This window comes from Rousettus aegyptiacus, unplaced genomic scaffold (genome assembly GCF_014176215.1).
Source record: "Rousettus aegyptiacus isolate mRouAeg1 unplaced genomic scaffold, mRouAeg1.p scaffold_m13_p_7, whole genome shotgun sequence".
Taxonomy (NCBI): Eukaryota; Metazoa; Chordata; class Mammalia; order Chiroptera; family Pteropodidae; genus Rousettus; species Rousettus aegyptiacus.
This window is the reverse complement of record NW_023416310.1, coordinates 92,660,223-92,681,393: the sequence shown is the minus strand read 5'-3', so window position 1 is coordinate 92,681,393 and position 21,171 is coordinate 92,660,223. Positions and strand designations below refer to the sequence as shown.

Genomic DNA, 21,171 nt, shown 5'->3' with positions numbered 1-21,171 from the left:
ATGATTTTTACTGAACCTCATCATCTGTCTTAGCTTAGTATCTCCTTTCCTGTTGGAAATCTTGTTTCTGAGTGATAGTAACATAATTACTCATTTGCTTTTCTCACATGCATGTCACAGACTAACAATAACCAACAGTATCAATAACTGATTACTGAAGACAGTTTAAGCCTTTTTTCAAGTTATTTTTATGTTTGGGGTACATCAGTCTAGGGATATATAGTCAAGTTGTGTTTTAAAGCCATTTAGAATAGTTGTTTTCTGTGTCATTTCACCAACTTAATACATATACTTATTTTAAGAAATAATACAAAATATGGTTCTAAAATCTAAGTATGAAAACAATCTATATCAAAGAATGTATTCCTAGGTTGTGGTTTCTTTGATTGTTATACATGAAAAGCTGGTAACTCTGAACCCCACCAGTCTGGAGCTTTGTGGGACTCATCACTTTTCAGACTTGGGTCCTTTGATTAGGAAAATTTCTTTTGGAGTTTGTTTAATTATTGTTTTTCTTCATCTGTTTCTTTTTCCTTTTTTGGAACATTTGTAATTTGCATGTCAAGTCTCGTATTTATTATCCTCTAAACCTCTTTTTTTCTTATATCCATAGTTTTTGTGCTCTGCTTTGAGTTATTTTCTCTTCGACATGATATAGAAAAGAATATGAATGCATTAAAAAAGCATACAATATAAAAGAATCATATGAAGTAAAAAGTTTTAGAATTTCACCCTCATGAAGCCCCTTCATTAATAAATTTTGGTACATCTGCCTTCTGGACCTTGTGCTATATTGTGTTTCATGTACATGTTTGTAGAAGTATGTGTGTGGTGTACATGCACATTATAGTGTCTTCAAAAAATACATTTACTCTTGTGTTTTTTACTAAATAGGCAGAAATTTTATAGTTTTAGTATATATAAATCTACTTGTGATATTATAGTTTTCTGTTATATGGAAATGCATAGTTTTCCTACAGGTGGGTGATTAGGATGTCTTCTGCGTGTGTGTGTGTGTGTGTGTGTGTGTGTTTAGGGAGGGGGTTGCCCTTGGCATTACAAAAGTTGTTTAGAACATCTTTATACATATTTTATGTCTGAATTTCTTCAGATATTTCTTTTGGATAGATAAGCTGAATTGAGTGATGTAGCTATTTAAAATTTTGATGGATATTGCTTAAATAGACTTCGGAAAGGTTCTTGGTGAGAGGGGTGGGCAGAGGGGCTGTACCAGTTAACATTCCCGACAATAGCCTTAGTACCAGTTTCCCTATACTCACCAGTGTATATTCCTTTAAAATCCTTGGTAACCTGATCAAAAAAAGGACTCTTGCATTACCAGAATGCTGGTGTTATTGAACCTGTTTCATGCTTACTGGCTGTGGATTGCCTCTTTAGTTTTTGCTCCTCTTTTTATGGACTTGTCTTTTTCTTAATTATATGTGAGAGACTTTATTATGTGTTGCAGTTTCTATCAGGTGATTTTTGTTTGATATCATACATAAATTTTATATTGATGAGGTCAAATTTATTGATCTTTTTATAGATTCTAGGTTCTGTGTTCTTAGAAGGCATTGCCATCCCCCCTCCCCCAAAAAAGCACACAACTGTATGTTTTTAGTGCTTTTACAGGTCATCTAAATACAAGTACTCCCCTCTTTTCGAAAGTTTGCCTTATGCCACTTCACTTTTACAAAAGACCTACATTACTACTACTTTTTGGTAACTGAAAGAAATCAGAAGAGGGTTTTCGCTTTAATGAAAAAAAGGTGAAAAGTGAAAATAGTGTTTGTTTTGCAACAAACCCTAAAAGAGGCAGCCAGTACCCCAGCAGCTAGAGTGGCTCTGCCAAGCTCTTTCCTGAGAACTGTACTCAGCATCAAGCCACCATAGCTTTGGATTGTGTGTCTCTGAGCACCTGTGCATCTTGATTTATTTTGTGTGTCAGCAAGATGTGTCCCTAAGGTATCAGAAAAGCCTAAGAGAGCTCATAAAGAGTGTTACACTTAATATAAAACTGGATGTAATTAAGTGTTTAGATTGTGGTGAACAAAATAAAGACATTGTATATATATCTTGAATTTTAGGTCTGGGAATGTTCAAAATTTTTTCTCTGTGAATGAATAGTAGTTGCTTTTTTGCTTTACATCATCATTTCAGCTTACGAAAGCTTTCGTAGGAACACTCAAATAACAGAGGAAAGCTGTATATGAGAGATAACCATTTGTCCAAATTATTTTCCAAGGAATGTATTATCAGTGTAACTTTAATCCCTAATTTACTATTTTCTATTCCTTATAAAATGGATAAGCACCAACTTTAAGCTAACCAAATTGTTCAGCTAAGGCAGGGTATTCCACTTCATTTGTATAATCAAATTTTTATTAGTCTGTCTCTTGATATCTTCAAATGTTGCTCTTTGAATTACTTTCTTTATAGATAAGAAGCTAAGTATAAAATGTGAAGTTTCATGTTTCCTTTACCTGTATTGTGATTTTTCTTTCTGGCATTTCATGGCATTGGTTGTACTCTTTAAAGGTCACAGACCAATTTTAATTTTTTCCCCATCACTTACTAAGATTGCATCACACAGATTTAGCTTGCATTTTTATAATCCCGTACAAAGTGCAAAGTGAAGGCTGCCTATATTTGACACGCTTTGTTTGTCTATAGTCTGTTGCATTTTAACTTATGAAAAATTTATCTTTAACTTCTGGTCACTTTTATATTTACTGAGAGTGGCTCAGGGCTGGCCAGCCGGCCTGCCACCTTTTCTTCTTTCCTTCTTTCATTTACCTGCTGTGTTTCTATAGTTATTTTTGTTTTCATAGCTTTTTACTCTCAAGATTTTATTATGAAGAAATTCAAACATACAGAAACATTGAAGACTGTTTCTAGAACAGTGAACACTATATATTGACCACCTACATTCTACAGTTAACATTTTATCATTTGGTTTGGCTCTTTTGTATCCATCCTTTAATGCATCTGCCAGTCTTATTTTTTTAATACATTAAAAGTTGCAGATATCAGTATATTTCACCCCCTACCACTTTATCTTGCATATTATTAGCAGAGAGCAATTCTGTGACACGGGAATTCCTTGTCCATAATTTTTCTGTTAATCCTGAAATGTCCTGACAGTTTCACACTCCACTCTTAACCACCGCTAGTGCCATTGGTGCTGTATTGGCACATGTAGGTGTTTTGTGAAGCCATTGAGTTAGACTAGCATTTCTGTCTTCAATTGGTTACTGCTATTAGTATAGGTCATTGTTTTAGAAACTTGTGTTGAAAATTTAGACTTAGTTTTTTCCCCAATAAACATCTAACAAAATGGCTTAGGTGTCTCAGGATCGTTCTAATAGAGATTCTTGAAGGGAATTCTACAGTGAATCTTTGGATGAAAATGCATGATAGTTGCCCCCCTCCCCCAACCCCTGCTTTTAAAATTAAATGTAAAGAGAGCTCAAAGCTTAGAAGCATTTTGTATTCTCTAGTATCAGTAAGCATTAGTTTTTGGATTCCATGACAAAAACATGTCTATTTTCACAAAAGATTTCGGTTTATTAGTACATTATATACCTTCTCTTATTTTTATTTGTGTTATTGAGGTATAGTTGAAATAAAATAAGCTGCACATATTTAAAGTTTATTTCCACAATCAAGATTAACATTTGCAGTACTCCCAACAGTTTTCTTGTGTCCCTTTGTAGTCCATCCCTCTCTCTATTCCCAAGCATTTCTCTACTCTATTATTTTGATGACTTGGCATATTTTAGAATTTTAAACCAGGAATTGCTGAGTATATACTTTTTAACTGTCTAATTTCTCTAAAAAAATGACAGCTTTATTGAGATAATTCACACACCATATAATTCACTCATTTAAAGAGTACAACCTAATGATTTTCAAATATTCTGAGTTGTATGACCATCATTATAACCAACTTTAGAATTTTTTCATTACCCCCCAAAAAAACCCATGCTCATTGACAGTCACTCTCCACTTCCGGTCAACTTCCTCAGCCCTAGTCACTAGTCTGCTTGCTCTCTGTCTAGGTTCGCTTAGTCTAGACATTTCATATGAATGCATATATGTGGTCTTTTGTGATTGGCTTGGGTAATTTCTTTCACTTAGCAGTAATGATTTTGAGATTTATTTGTGCTGTTGAATAGCTCTTTTTATTACTGAGTAGCATGCCTTTGTTCGGATATGCCAGTTTATCCATTCTTCTGTTAATGCACATTTGGGTTGGTTCCAGTGTTCAGCCGTTCCATGCCTAGATATTTGTCTAGTTGAAATAGCCCCAAACTGGATATAGCCCAAATTAATTACAACTAAAATTGCTAAGAACATTCTTGTACAAATCTTTGTGTAGACATGTGTTTTCATTTCTCTTAGGTAAATAACGAGGAGTGTAATGTCCGGATTATTTGCTATATATACTTAATTTCCTAAGAAACTGCCCAGTTGCTTTTTTCAAGTGGTCCTACCATTTTGAAATTTTTGCCAGCAGTGTATGAGAGTTCTAGTTGTACCATCATATTTGAGGTTCACAGAGCTTCTTTAATATTTGTCTTTTACCAAATTTGGAGGTGTTTGGGGGCCATATGCCCTCAGATTTTCTTCTGCCCAGTATCCTCCTCCTCTTCTGGAATCCCAGTGCCATGTATGTGAGGCATTTTGATATAGTCTCATGGTTTCCTGAAACTGTTCATCCCCAGGTTCTGTGTGCCCACCCCAGTCTTAAGATGAGATAATTATTGACATGTCTTCTGTTTCAGTGATATTTCCTCTGTTATCACCATTCTGCCCTTAAGCCAATCCAGATAAATATAATTTCAGTTGTATTTTTTATTTGTAAAATTATTTTTAATAGTTTCTGTGCTGAGAACAGCAGTCTTTTCATTCATTTCAAATTTGTTTTTTTTTCAGTTGTAATTGCTGCTTTAACATCTTTAATTATTTCAACAATAGGAGCTTTGTCTGATAATTTCAAGGCTAGGTCACCTTGGGCTTCCGCAGCTGTTGATTAACTTGATTATCTGGCCATAAAGACCTGGTTTCTATTGAGTTTTACCTGCCTGTGCCATGGTCCTCATGCTGCTATGTGACTAGGGGCCATCCTCAGAGCAGAGGTTTGAGGGAGGAGTTATGAGAAATTTATACCCTTGTAGTTGCTTCTCTAAATTTTGACTCTCCTCCATTCTGCTGCCTTTTCGTTTGTTTGTTTGTTTAACTTTACAGAGTCCTCAAATTGTTTTTTCTGTTTTGTCTGAGTTTCTGTTTATAATTAACTTTAGTGGGCTATAGTGTCATAGATCAATCGGTACTTCTCTTTATTTTTTATACCAGATATAATCAGATATAAAGGCTTCATAGAAGGTTGCACTTGAGTATGTAATTCTGGTTTGGTAAGAAATGTTAAGAAGTATTGTGTAATAAGTAGGGTGCTATGATTTGTTCTTTTAGCTTTATTTAGCACTGCTTAATTTCAATATTGATTTTTGCCGTTAAACATATCCTTTGTGATAGGTTAAATTGAACATTCTCAGTTTGACTGTGCCAGACCAAGTTTCTAAGCATTCTAAAGTCTGATCACAAATTGCTTTGCTTTTCCTGGGTTTCTCAATATGTTGAACCACAATTTTAACCTTAGCCAGTCAACCGCCTTCTGTTCTAAAAACCATGTTTGGTTCTCTATAAAATAACTATTAGTAATGTAAACATTACCCACCACCACTACCTCCTCTTTGACAGGATGACAGTAAAAGATCTAGCTATAAAATATGTTTCATAATGTAAGGTAACGATATTCGAATCAATTCTTAGGTGTGTTGTTTGGACTGGCGATGAGCGGGTCTTCTTTTATAACCCTACCACCCGTCTTTCCATGTGGGACCGACCTGATGATCTGATTGGAAGGGCAGATGTTGACAAAATTATTCAGGAGCCACCTCATAAAAAAGGAATGGAAGAAATGAAGAAACTAAGTAAGTTAACATTCTTTTAATATTTTGACAGAAAACGAGAGGCCATTTAGAAAAACTTTCTATTTTCAAGGAATATAAGAAATTTGAGAAATGGAGAATAGACTGCTAGTCTGTACTAGTTTGAGTTCAGTAATAGAGATATAAAAAATAGAGAATTTGGATTGGAATTATTTTTTTGTAAAATACATATATATACTTTTTTTACTTGTCCTTATTAAGATTTTCAGTTAGTACAAGATATGTTGGTACTGCTAATGTTTGCTCCATATTTAATAATACTAAAGAACTCCTTGGTGAGTCTTTTAGCACCTTTTGTGACTTGTAATGTATTTTTGAAATAATCAGAAGTGTACAGATTATTTTAAAATATTTTATTGTTTACTAAAATTTTATAAAATACAAAAATACAAAATTTCGTGAAAATGCAAAAGCTTATTATTGATCTTTTAAACTGGATGAAATTTGGGGAAGGTAAGCCTTATTCCGGAGCATATAGACACTTAAACCTTATCAAAAGATGTTTTTTACTCTACCTCATTTACTCTACCTCATGTTCAGCATTCCAGTATATATAATGAAGATGTAATTTGTACATAATTTTTACTGGCGTATTTTTTATTGGTAATTTGCCCTTGTAGTGATCTAATTATGTTTGTATAAGATCCCCCTATGTATTATAGAAGCGTGATAAAGGAATCATTTGATACATACTTCAAAAAAAAATCCTTTATATATCATTTATAATAACAGAAATCTTTATGGATTGCGTATGTGTGGTACTAACATTTTCTGCTTACAAGTGATTTCTAAATCAGTCAGACTTTTCCCACCTGGTGCCGAAGATCCTGGCACCAACTTTTTCCTCTTCAACAATATGTTTTTTAGCTGTGATATTGATAATGCTTTATATCCATAGTGTTCAGTCATGCCAAGAGAGTGTGTGATTTGCTTTTGTTTTTATGAATCTTGAAATATTTAATCCATTTATTAACTACATGCACCAAAGAATCATTTCAGAATAAAGGAGTATTTAACGTAAAGGGTGGATTAATAATTGAGGTATAGAATCACCAAGCTTTGTTTAATGCTTTATAACGGGATGCATGTTATGGAATGGATATTTTATATAAGCAGCATTAAAAGAAAAGATTGTGTAATAGATACATATAACTATTCATAATAATATTTGAAATATTTTTGCCAGGGCACCCAACCCCAACAATGCTGTCCATCCAAAAGTGGCAGTTCTCTATGAGTGCAAGTAAGTGAACTAACTATAAATTGCAGCTGCTTTGTAGTAACTCTTAAAGCAAATGTTCTAGTAGTGGTTAACAGAAGGAGTGCCACTTAGATACTTCAGTTGTTGCTTGCTTATTTTTATTCTGACAGGTTAATGAAATTTTATTTTATAGTTAAAGAAGAACAAGAATTAATGGAAGAAATTAATGAAGATGAGCCTGTTAAAGCCAAAAAACGGAAGTAAGTAGTACTTACAGTTTATGTAATTCAGGTAGATTTTAGCTTTTAAAAGTTGATTAGGTCATAGTCAGTTTGTGGTTGGGACAGGTAATGTGTATGATGTTAGGAGACAGAAATGATGATTGCTCTATTAGGCCTGATATTAAAAAGCTTTACTTTAGAATGTAGAAATGGTGTCCCTGCTGTTGCTAGTTTTGCAAAAAATTTGGTTATTCTAATATGTATTATGAAGCCAAATAACATTTTAAGAATTTGTCAGTTGTTTTTAGGCATTCATTAGACCTGAATTTTATGCAAAATGTAAATTTCCTCCCTACTATAGACCCTAACAGACACCATTCTAGAAATCTCATAAATACAGACACAGACTTCTCTCTTTTTACATGCTTGTTACTTCCCTAGTCGTCAAGTCTGTGGTGATTTATTTTACTGGTCAAGAGAGGGAGGGAACGTATGAACTTAGAAAGAATTTTGCGAGAAAGAGACTGCTAAGTGAATGAAGCATTAGTTTGGCTAGTGCTCTAGAGTTGGGTAAAATATGAACGTTATTAACTAATTATTGGGGGGTGGGCAGGTGGGGTATGTGGTGTTTGGGGGAGGGGAGAATGGGACCATTATTTAGCAGCAAAAAGGAAAGTTTAAAGATATTAGGGACTGGTTGATTATATAGTCCTTATTCCGAAAAGGACAGATTGAATGCAGCCAAATTATGGCAAAGAAATCAGTAAGTCAACCCCTATCAAAGGTGGTTGTTTAAAAAAAAATTTCTTGATTGGCAACACGTTAAAGAATTTAAGATATTAAAGAGAATCACTCATAATCGACCACAGTAACAGCTATTTTTATTTTTGCAGTTGACTTTTTAGTTCTTGACCAAACGTATAAGTATTTTTATTAGTTGCAATCAACTGATTTTGTGTTCTTTTTAAAAAGAATCTAGAATAAGACATTTGTTTTCTTAATTATTATAAATGACTGTATTCATTCTGTTTATGTACCATAATTTTGGATGTTCCTACAATGTTAAACTTTTAGGTTGTTTTTAATTGTTTGTTCTTATAGACAACTCTGTAAGGTTTTTAACTGCTTTTATCAGGAGAATGTCAAAGAAGTCCTTTATGTGGATTGCCCGAGCTTCTCTATTTAGGTACAAAGCTAAAAGCCTATCTTTCCTGGCTTAGTTTTTCTTTATTTCTTTAATTGAGATAGATAGTGATAGTTTGTATTGTGATATTTTCATTTAGTATAATTCTATAAAGATTATTTGTTTACATTAGTTATATTTCTTGGATGTCTTTTAACTCTTTAAACTATTTAAATAGTTCTTAAATAAATTATTTTAAGAGGGTATATTGTTGGGCAAATTGCTTTTACCTGTTTGTTTTGTGCATATCTTAGGTCACAGACTATCTCGCTAAGTTCCTGCAGGTCACGGACTATGTCTTCTGTTTCTTTTGATTCATGCCCTAAGAGTTTAATGACCTCTCACCATATTTGTGGGTTAGCCTTAGTTTCTTTTAATTCCCTGGGCTAACTTCATTTTTGAATTTTCTAATGTTCTGTTTTCCTGATTCCCTTAAGTTTATGTAGGGAATATGAATCTGTTTTTATTTTTATATTTAGCAGATCATATGTAAGAAGGAAGATCTGCTCAAACACACCAAACTATGGAATTACTTAATTTTTTTGATTATTCACATGAACGGGCCTTATTTATAGTGCAGATGTTTGAGAGGTGACTCGATTTCATGTTCATGATGTCACTTGAGTACCATACAGCAGCAGGGTTGCCCTTAGCCCTGAGGTGCATTTTTTGGAAGAACAAGAAGTAGTTTAGTCATTGATGAACAGTTTTAATTCCACCTCACTACTCCTGGGCCTATGTTGCTCTCTGGGACCTGTTCTTCACCTTAAATCTCAACTTATCGCCCAGACAGTGAGTAAAAAAATTGTCAGGTAGGTAAGGTATATATCTCACATATCTACTTGGCCAAGTATGCAGATATTTTAATTTTGTTTTCAAAATAAATATTTGAGATTTCTAAGACTTATACCAAGTTTTATTAGATTTTAACACATGCATTTATAATGTAAAACATTTTGGAGAATATTGTTTTTCCTATATCATTTCAAGAACTAAAAATTATATTCTGTGCTGTTTAATTCTAATATATTAAGTTTTACTGCAGTGTGAGATTTTTTTTTTAAAATAAGGTAGTTCATTGTATATAACAACTAGTGTCAGAGAGAGAGCATAGTGAAGGTATATTTTTCCCTACAATGTAGCCATTGTAACTTTATTTTTAAAATGAAAGTTACTTATTCCTTAAAGTTCATTTGAAACCCTCAGTATAATTTGTTTTGCCAAAAATATGCTGCTCAGTAGTGAGTCTTGAATATTGTATTCATTTTAAGATTTTTGTAAGGTTCCTTATTATTATTTTGTCAGTTGATGCCCTATATTTTTTATTTTTTTTATAGGAGAGACGATAATAAAGACATTGATTCAGAGAAAGAAGCTGCAATGGAAGCTGAAATTAAAGCTGCCCGAGAAAGGGCCATTGTCCCTCTGGAGGCCCGAATGAAGCAGTTCAAGGACATGCTGCTAGAGAGAGGGGTCAGAAAACAATCTTTGGGGGAGATATTTCTGTTTTGTATAAGTAATATAAATATGTCTTGCTAAAAGGTCAAATCTAAGGTTAGTGCCCATGTTGTGGGGGGGGGATAAGGGAAGCCTATCAAATTACTGTATCTTTTTCAAACAGCCTTTTTTCTTGGCTAATTATATCGTGTTTAACTAAACGCCATTTACTGTCCTTTTAAGTACAAATAACATTTAACATTTATTGGGTCATTTAATTTTGGTGAGTAATGTAAGACGAATATTAACATTGCAGAATGGCGGACTACTTGGGATAGGTAAGGCACATACAATTCTTCCTTTAATATCTTCAGAATGGCTTTTGGTTAAAGAAGAACTGGTACTTTATGGTATTATTATTAATGAAGCTTAATTGAGAAGGGATTTCAACATTTTGGTTATATTCACAGACTCATTAGAATAAGTAAAATTGTTCAGTTTTAAATCACAGCATTGTTCACAAGATTGGAGCAAGCATGGCAAATCAAAATAGAAATCTTCAAGGCTTTTTCTGATGTACTTATTTTTAAAATGTCACACAGTAGTGGTTATTTTAATGAGTAATTAAGTGTGTGTTATTTCTATATAATGTAGAAATGTTCAGAGCCAATTAGTGTGGAAGTTTGCTATTGCTAGCCTCCCACTGCTTGTCATTTATTAGTGATGGAAACTTCAGGATGGGTTTTATTATGTCTCTTTTTTAAGCAGATGTCCTGTAGATTTCAAGCAAAATTATGTGACCTTTATGTTTTTAGAGTCAACTTAATTATGAGGAGAAATACATTTTTTATTTTAAAGGTGTCTGCTTTTTCAACATGGGACAAGGAGTTACACAAGATAGTTTTTGATCCTCGGTACTTACTTCTCAATCCTAAAGAGAGGAAACAGGTAAAAGGAAAATAACATTATTTAAAAATATATATATCATATGCCGGTATAATTTTTAAACTGTAAGGATTAAAGTGCTATTTTTTTTTCTTTTCCTAACACAGTACTTTAAAAACAAACAAACATGATTTCATATCTTAGAACATAGGAATCCTCTAGGTAGACTTTTCTGCCTCAGAATACTTGGAAATTTTTACCCTTATAGACATAGTTATTGCCTCGGGAACATTTGTCCGTATGCTTCTTACACACTGAGGTTACTTCTAAGAAGTTTTCAAAATTCATTTCAAATGCATTTATTAATTTATTTTTTAATGGGTAAATGATGCAAATTTAGGGTAGAAAAATGGCAAAGTATAGGTAAGAAAAAGAAAAAAGACCACTTAACATTCTACCCAACAAATAGGACCACCTCTGAATGCTTTCGTTTGTAACCTTCCTGACCATTATGTGCCAATGCATACGTGACGTGTATATTATAGATGGGCGACACTCGGAGACGTTTGCGTGTCCCACACACACTACACACATAAGAGTCCACATCTATGGTGAAAATGCCTTTTCACTGTAAACTTAAAGAAATGATGGACACTTCAGGGCCTTTGCTGAACTAAAGTGGCTTTGTTCCTGAGTTGCCATTTATTCCCACAATGATTTCGTGACACGTATCTCATGGTGATTGCTTCTTCCTCCAAAGCACTGCACACTTCCAACTTCTGAATTTCTGATAATTTCTGATAATTTCTGAATTACTTGGATCACCCAGCCACTGGTCTCTGTTAAATGGTGAGTATGTTGGATCATGTGCCGTAGTGCTGTTGAGCTACAGGATTTCATTTGGCAACAGTAGTATCAGTCTTCCATATTTATAGTTTATTGGTTGGAATAATTCTCTACACGATGTGTGTCATTATGCTTGTGGATCTGATCATAGACTTTTTATGAAAAGAGGAAATTTACAGTGCACCACACGTGTATTTTCGTACTTCTAATAGAAAGACATGACTTGTCAAATGTATTTGCATCTGCATTTCAAGCACAGTAGTCTTTAAAAGAAAAAACAAAATGATTTGTGTGGTATGGTCTCATTCTCACCCGAGTTGATGGCCTTATCAAAACCTGTAAATCGGCCTTAATTCTTTACTTGTTCCCACTGTACACTTCAAGTCCATCAGGAAATCTACCTCCAAACACTTCTAAATCCAGCCTCCTCTTCACCATTTTCTCCAATCACACCCTAATTCAAGCCACCGTGATCATCTCTCATCATCTGTGTAGCCCTTAATCAGTCTCCTTGCTTCCTTCCGTTGTTGCTTCTTGTGTAGTCAAGTTCTTACTCCACACAGCAGCCAGACTAATTTTGATGTTTAAGTGACAGATTAAGGCAGTGTTCCTCTGGTTAAAATCTGTGCAGTGTCTTCTATTTTGTTTAGGATAAAATCGAAAGTTTTCAACACAGCCCGTGAGATTGTGCATGCACTCATGCCTGCTTACTTCTTGTGCTCTTTTCTTAATTTGTTCATTCTAGCTATACTGGCCTTGTACGCCTTGACTGAGCCAGGCACACTTTGGTACTTGCTGCTCCCTCTGCTTGGAATGTTTTCCCCCAAGTTGTGTTTGCGTAGCTTGCTTCATCATTTCATTCAACCTCTTTGCCTTCTTTAGTGTCTTCACAGCGTTCATAGTTCTACTTATCTAAAATTATTGTTTTTCATTTGTCACCTCTTTCTGTATAATATACATTTCGTGAGGGCAGGAATTTTGTCTTGTGCATTGCTCTAACTGTAGTTCTTGGAACAGTGTTAACCCATATATCCCTGAAGACTTACTTTAAAAAACTTTTATGACTTGAGAATACTGTACTGAATGTTACAGGTTCTGATCTAGTGAAATTACAAGTACATATTGAGAACTGAAATTCTTTCTCCATTTTGGAAACATTGTAAGCTGGTGTTATCTCCTTAACAGAGTTACACTTAAAAAGAGATACAGTGTTAAGCATTATTCTATTTTAAATAAAAATTCCACTTAAACTTAAAGGTTCTCATGCCTTTCAAGTAGAATTCTTTTACAATTGGAATTTAAGAAATGAGAGAAAGCAGAAGTTAACATTTAGGTTTAATGTATATAATTTTTCGGTACTTAGTTTGATTATTCTCTTGGGCATATAAAATCAAGGAGAAACCAATTAAGTGCTAGTTTACATATTTGCATTGGAAAACTTCATATCTGAAATTTGTGCTTTGATTTTTAAAAACTTAACAATTTCATTGAAAATGCCTCAATCTAAAAATTACATCTTTTTCAGTTCTTTTTTAGTTATCTTTTGACTTACATATATTTTACATCATTATAAAAGATATGTTTTATATAATCGTTACCATAAATTTTAACTTATGATTTTCCTTGTTTAATCTTGTTTTTGATAAAAGTTTATGTAAGGGATCAGAAACATTTTTATTTGTTATGACAAATTTAAAAATTTTTTAAAATAACCAAACCATGCAGGATGTTAGGCTCTGATGTAGGGAGAAGTTATGCTACCACTTTGTTATCTTGTTTCAAAAATTAAAATGAAAATAATTTAATATAAGGTATGTTATTCAAAGCTTTATAAGATTGACAGTGTTACAGTATGGTAATGTGTTACTAATATAATTAATGATTGTCAGCTTTCCATCTAGGTCACTGTTTATCGAATCAGCCTCAAATTATAAATTGAATTAAATTGATATGAGAATCAAATAATGCCGACCTATTGAAAAGGAAAAACTATTCTACTCACTGAATTCTTTGACAGCAAATGAGTAGGTTTTTTCTCACATCAACTAGTTCCCTGTAGGACACCAGCTGGGAGTCCTACAATAAAATTGAATTCTGACACTGCCTACCAGGATTTAACATCATATCTCACAGATTAAGGGCTCAGTCCCACAAGAGTGACCCCACTTCAGACACCAATCACAAGTAGGAGGTCCCTAAGTTACCCAGGCTCCTGTTTGTTGTAGCCGCATTTCAGGGTTTCCTGTGACCCTCTCTTCAGGTTTGTTAATTTGCTGTAACAATTCACAGAATTCCAGGAAACACTTCCTTTTATTGGATTATTACATAATAAAGGATAAGATAAAGGATACAGATGAATCAAAGATGATGAGCTACAAAGGACGAGGTCTGAAAGGGTCCTGAGTGGATCACTTAGGAAATTACAGAGATTTTAGGAGCTCTGGTCAGGAGTTTGGAGAAAGACCACATATACGTTTTTTTCTTATTATATCACAGTATCACACTCATACTTTTTGTAAACACATATTTTGAAGAAAAATATACACATAGAAAAGTCTAAAAATCCTAAGTGAAATTTCACGCAATGAACATACCATGTAATCACATAGCGTGGGAAGTGGAAACAGCTGTGCAAGGTGACTAAGTCCTAGAGACCTGTGCAGCCTGGTGCCTGTGGTTGACAGTACGGTGCTGTCCACTGAAAGTTTTGCTCAGAGCATAGATCTTACATTAAGTCTTCCTGTCGCACACTAAATAGTATAAACATAAAGGGCAGAAGGAACCTTTGGAGGTGATGGATGTGTTTATGGCATGGATTGTGGTGATGGGTTCGTAAATGTATATTTACTTCCAAACTCATCAAGTTGTATATACAGCTTTTTTGTATGTCAGTTATACTTCAATAAACTGGTTTTAAAGAAAAAAGTGGAATATTACCAGCACCGTGGAAGCTGCCTTGAAGGCTTAGACAGCGTAGCCCTTTATAAATATTTTTTTGATTTTTGATTATGCCTATAAAAATGAACATAACTAAGAATTGTTTTTAAAATTATTTTTTTACAATATTTTGTTCATGAGTTGATGTGAGAAAACTGCTCTAAATAGAGAACATAATGCCAAGTATAAAGGCAAGTATGACACAAATAATTAGGGGAAACTTGGAAGCATAACTCCTAATTTTCTATGAGATGTTCTTCTCAGAGAATGATTCCTAACCGTGGCGTAGGATGCCTCAGAGGAGGGGATGTGAAGTTTTGTCCAGCTTCTCAAAATGAATTAATGTAAATTCACTTGTATTTTATTTATCACTTAATGTATTTTTTTTTTTTTTTTTACACAAAAGTATATACTGAGAAAGGAGTTGGAAACAGCTCTCCCCCTCTTATACTTTCATGATTTACTGCAATGCTGTATTTAGAAGGTATTGACAATGGCTTTCAGGCCTAGCAGGACACTGGAGATTATAGATATATCTATATCCTGTTAAAGATTGCTGTATATATATAGACTGACCTGTAAAGATGTCTAAGGTATTTTAAAGAAAACTTTTTTTTTTTATCTTTTTCCAAAGATGTGCATGTACATATTTAAAGAGCCAAAAGGTTCGATAGGATGTACGAAAAATATTGAGTGCCTCTCCCTCTGGTTTTATCTTCCCGAAGACAGTTCTTCCAGAGCCTTCTGTCTTGGCTAGACTGGCTGCCCTCTATGGCTGGCGTACAGCTGTCATTTTTGAGAATGATAGTTCTTTACCATCCTGGGGAATTTATCTCTCTGTTTTTTTTTTTTTGGGTGGGGGGGCGCAGTTCACCTTTCTCCTACATCATAAGCCTTTTCTTTCTTGGTTTATTCCGTTTTAATGCATTCCATCCCTGCCATAGCTTCTTGAGAGGACAAGCATAGGAAATGAATATTTGAAGTTTTATATATTTAAAAATGCATCTGCTGTATCCTTATTTGAAATTGTTTGGCTGCCTTAGGAATTGGAAGTTGGAATTTTTTTCTTCAGCATTTTGAAGGCATTATTCTACATTACTCTACTTCTAGTTTTAGTGTTTTTTTTTTTTTTTTCGAAGGCACTCTTGTGGACCTATTTATTTTTCCTTCTGGGTAAGCATGTAGGATCTTCCCATAGTCTTTAGTGCTCTGAAATTTCATGGTGATTGTGTGCCCTGTTGGAAAGGCTTATTGTGCTGGGTACCTACTGGTTCTTTCAATGTGGAATCAGATATCTTTGAATTCTAGGAGATTTTCTTGACTTACTGTTTTGATTTGCACCTAACTTTTATTTTTTTTATTCTGGAACGGAATCTGCCCTTCTGGGGTGGTCCTCATAGTTTCTTATTTTTTCTGTCATGTCTTCTACCTCTGTCTTGTTTAAATTTCCTGAGTATTTTTCTCACCTTTATTATCTCACCCTTCAGTTAGATTTTTTATTTCTTCTGTTATCTTTTAGCTTCCTGGATTTTTTTTTTTTTTGTTCTTTGAGTTTTTCCCATTTTATGGTTTCAATATCTTTTCTTTGTTCTATAGGATCCTTTAGAATTGTCTTCTTTTTTAAAACTTATTTTTCTGCATAGTCTCAAATTCCACTAAGTTTTTCTATTTTGGTCTCTCTATTTTTCACATTGGAGAGTTGCCTTAGCTGTCTTGGTGACCCTGACTGCTCAGGGCTCAGGATTAGGGATGCGGCACTAAAACACTGAGTGATCTTAGCATCTAGTTGGGCCCATATGACTGGGGGCTTTATTGTAGAGCACTTGTCCACCAGGGACTGTTTGGTTATCACCGCTGAGGGGGTGCTGCCAAATAAATATCTCTGGCCCCAAATGTCAAAATTTTGAGGTTAGAAAACCCTGCTATAGAGTGATTTAGGTTGGTTTCTTGAGGATCCCTGGGGAGCAAGTAATTTTTAGGCTGGTCAGATTCCGGATAAGGATGTCCAGCCTCCTGGCTGGAGGGCACATTTCTTGCTGCTTTGGTTCTGAGAGAATGGTGTCATAATATTTGGTGAATGAAAGTTCGCATAATTCCCTGCATTCCCAGTCTGGTATGCCTCATTCCTAATTGATGTTCCCCCAAGCCCAGAGATACTGTTTTATCTTCTAAAGCAGGAGTCAGCAAATATTTAACATAAAGGTTCAGATCGTAAGTATTTTAGGCTTTGTGGTCTCTATCACCAGTGTGTAAATCTGCTCTTGTGCCAGAGTACCCACAGATGTATATAAAGGAATGAGAATGACTGTTTAAATAAAGCTTTATTTGTGGACACCAAGATTTGGATTTCATTTAATTTTCATACCCCATGAAATTTTCTGTTGTTTATCTACCAATTTAAAGATGTCAGAACTATTCATGGGTTCTATAAAAACAGGCAGCCAGATTTGGCCAGCAGATCATGATTTGCTAACCCTTGCTCTAGAGAATAACCACTTACCCTTTACTGAAATTCAGGAGTGGCAGTTTCCCCAGATACATAAACATAAACTTGGCAAAAGGAACCTAGTACTTATAGTGCTTCTTAAACAGCATTATTGTGCCTGGACCCCTTTTACTTCTGTGGATGTCTGGTGCTGCTACTTACTAAGGTTTTTGAGGGTTCTCTAATAAAATAATGATTCCTTTGTTTTCTTGATTGCTGGTTGAAGATCAGCTTTCTCGTGTCTGTCAAATCCTTTATCACTTGTCCATCTGCTTTTCAACTTCCAGAGTTACTATTTCTCTTTTTGCCATTCCCCTGTTCTTGTTGGTTTGTGACTTAAAAAAATAAATTACCTATAGTTATTTTATTAGTGTGTGAAGAAGGCAAGAAATAGATGTTTGTGCTCAGTTCATCCTCTTGACTACACTTTATTAAGTGGAGGAAAATGTTATAGAATAGATGTAAAGCATGGCTACATTTGGTGAAAATAAGTATGTCTTAAAGAGAAGCACAGAAATAAAATTGAACTAGATTTCATACTGTTAATGTTTTTTTCTAGAAGAGATTTGGGAGGATTGATTTCTCTGAAACATTTCTAAGCTTCTAGAAAATTTTTAAAAAACATGTATTCAATTCATAATCAGGAAAAATAAAGGGGCTTTTAAGTTTTTTTTTTTTTGTTCTGGAAGCCTAAGCAGAGGGCTGGATGCTTCTATAGTACTGTCAGCTGAAGCTTTTAAGTGAGACTTGCTGTAGATAATCTGCATATCACTGAGTTACCGGAAAAATCTATTTTTCCTGTTATAGATTGGACAGAGATAGTAGTGACTTAGTATTTTTTTTGTAAATTCTATAACTTGGTAGTAAAATTACCTCTATGAAAGACTAACTTATCAAATGGGTTTATTTTTATGATAGGTATTTGATCAATATGTAAAGACCAGGGCAGAGGAAGAACGCCGGGAAAAGAAAAACAAAATAATGCAAGCCAAGGAAGATTTCAAAAAAATGATGGAAGAAGCAAAGTTTAATCCAAGGTATGCAGTTTATTACTGTCAACTCTCAATATGCATGTGCTTTTCTCCTAGAATCAGTTAAAAAATTTTTTTAAATAATATATAAAAGATCTTGTAGGTATTTGGACATGAGAAGCTTCTTATTTGAGCATTGGTTTCTGCCTTTCTTATCTTCGTTCCTTTGTCTATTTCTTTAGAGGAGTCCCTGGTTTTCTATGAGAGGTATTGATTTTTCAGAAGGGTACCTTTGTTTTAAGTGCGTCCCTGTGGGAACAAGTTTCCTTCTCTAGAAGCTGGTAAATAATAGAAAGTCTGTCCCTGTTTTTTTTCCAAGTTGTACACATAATAAATTTCATAGCTGGGATGTTATTTTGATTGAAGTGATGAAGGACCTTTCATTTTCTAAGTATCTAGACTATGGTTTTGTCTGTCATCTTCAATTCATTGTTAATATGTAATGGACTGAACAAAATGAGACGTTTTAAGCTAGTATTATAATAATAATAGCATGAATTATTGGGTATTTTATGTACGGTTAAAGATATATCTATGAACTTACATGTATATAGTTTCACATATGTGCACCTAAAGTATGCACATGTGTGTATATGTGTATACAGACACATTGTTCAATCTTCAAAACAGCCAGTATAATTTAGGTACTACTCATCATACCTTTTTTTGCAGATAAGGAAAATTAGACATACACAAATTAGGTAACTTACTCAAGTGAATGTGGTATTTCAACTAGATTCCAGTGTTACATAGAATAGTTCAGGCAGGGAGAATACTTTATGTATGCCTTAGTTGTTGCAGTTGGGGTGTTAAGTGGTTGTCAACACCTCAGAACTTGGAGAATTTCTAAAATTATGTGGTAGAAATCATGGAGTCTCTGTGTTAAATGGTACTTTTTATAAAAGTTATCTTGTTTATGTGGTTATTTTTGTCAGTGGAATTATGTTTGTGATATTTGAGAAAGTATGTTTGGTATTATAATTTTATATTTGAAATATGAAGAGAAACCTGCTGTGACATTAATACAAATTTTAGGACCTAAAGCTAATAGAGGGTTTGTGGCTCTTGAGGAATATATTTTTTAGGGGTGATAGAGTTTCAGACTTTTCAAAGGTGCTTGGTCTTTTTCTTAATTGAAAGGGTGAGTTCATGGATCACAGTAGTTGAAACTGGTTGTGAAAGACATTTTTGGAGGCAATCGAGGAAATTTAAACATGGATTTTTATTATATGATATTAGACAATTAATAATTTTCTTGAGTATTGGGATTATGGAGAAAAAAGGATTTACTTTCAGGAGATACATGATGAAATATTTATAGATCAAGTCTCATGTTGTCTGTAGCTTATTTTCAAATGATTCAACAAAATATGTTTATTAAAATTCTTTAAAGGTCTGGGAATAATTGAGACCCTGAAGAGGTTTTCCTTTTGTGGATGTGACACGTTGAGTCTTGCTGTATTACAGTACCCTACTGATACTGTTTTGGAGTAGATGGAATTGTTAGAGTGATCTGTACTATGCAGGTTACTTTAGAAAATAAAGCCATCACACACGTAACTAGAAGTCTTAGCACCTTGAGCATCGTGCTGTATTGCTATATTGATACATTTAATGCTAGCATAAAGATGAGGATTAATTTTAGTAAGTAACAGAAAACCAGGAAGAATAACTTAATATTGAGAAAATACTGTCCACTGACCTGAATTTCTTTTTGAGTTGGGAAAAGACCTGTATCACAGACCTCTTTAGTAAGAGTTTGTAGATATAAAGCACTGGAGTTTATTCTAAGAGAAAGAATAAGTGGGGAGAATTACTTAACTTTTAGTGCCTTTCTCTTCTATATCTTTTCATTTTTGATGGAAATTTTAGATTCCTGATTACTCTTTTCCCATCACCTACTTACTATTAATCAATATCTCCTCCCCGCCCCCCCCTCCCAATAAAAAGGATTCTTAATACCATGTCTTATAAAGTAGTGCTTTTGGAGTTAAGAGATAAGTCATATAAAAATGTCTCTATTAGACTCTAATGCTAAAACTTTATTTTAGTCTGTTATGGTAAAAAATATTTACCCATTAGTAATATAAATAAGTAAGATAATTCTCTTTTACACATCGATTTTACATTTTTGAAAAGGTTTATTCTTTAATCATGGTATTGCCTTTTCTGTTCTAAAATTATAAAGCAAGGTGCTTAATTTATCTTAGAAAATAGATTTAATGGACTGCATACATGTGATCCCTTTTCTGGGATGCACTTTTATTTTACCTTTGTTAGGTAAAATTTTATTATGGTTTCATATCCATTATTCAAAACAGGTTTGCAGTGTATACTGTTGTAAAAACATTGAATTAATGAAATTAGATATCTTGAGTAATCTCAGTTGCATATAAAAAGTTATTAGAATCTGACATTGGTTAGCAAAGCTTAAAAATAGCAACAGTTAGCTGTGAGTGGCACTTGTAATCTTCAGTTGATGTTTAAATTTTTAGATTAACCAGTCAGTTTTTTTCCTTATAATTAAAACCTTAACATATTAGTTTAATTTACATTAAAATAGTTAAATAGATTTTAAGGGGAAAATAAGCTTAATTTTCCCTCTAAAAACATACTAAATATGAGAATGTTTATTATGAGTGAATTCTTATTATGTAAGGAAAAAGCTTCAAATATTAAAATACATTCAGATATGTGAAAACTTTGTAAGTAAATGCCTGTTATTCATGGAGAAACTTTTTTTTTTAATACCTACCCTCACTAGCCCTTATAGGCCACATCTTTGTATTTAGCCTGTTTGGTGTTTGCTGAGCTTTTTGGATCTGTACGTTGATGTTTTTCATTATTTGGAAAATTTTTTGTGTTTTTTCCTGCTCTGATCACTCTTTTCTCTTTTAGGATTCTAATGACACAGTTATCAAAGTGTTTGTT

The 21,171-nt window shown here is 33.7% G+C and overlaps 1 protein-coding gene across 8 annotated transcripts in view; it reads left to right on the top strand.

The window, feature by feature from the left end:
- TCERG1 (transcription elongation regulator 1) overlaps positions 1-21,171 on the top strand; it is a 56,533-nt gene that overhangs the window by 22,954 nt on the left and 12,408 nt on the right. For 4 of the 8 annotated variants that reach the window (XR_001594614.2, XR_001594612.2, XM_016126574.2 and 1 more), the window contains 7 exons: positions 5,836-5,996; positions 7,201-7,257; positions 7,409-7,475; positions 8,572-8,622; positions 9,957-10,092; positions 10,915-11,004; positions 18,128-18,246. Coding sequence is in view for 4 of the 8 variants with exons in the window: in XM_016126574.2 (XP_015982060.1) it covers positions 5,836-5,996; positions 7,201-7,257; positions 7,409-7,475; positions 8,572-8,622; positions 9,957-10,092; positions 10,915-11,004; positions 18,128-18,246 (681 nt within the window). In the remaining 4 variants the exon portion in view is untranslated. The remainder of the gene's footprint in view (positions 1-5,835; positions 5,997-7,200; positions 7,258-7,408; positions 7,476-8,571; positions 8,623-9,956; positions 10,093-10,914; positions 11,005-18,127; positions 18,247-21,171) is intronic. The other 4 variants (XR_001594613.2, XR_001594615.2, XM_016126577.2 and 1 more) reach the window with 1 other exon arrangement.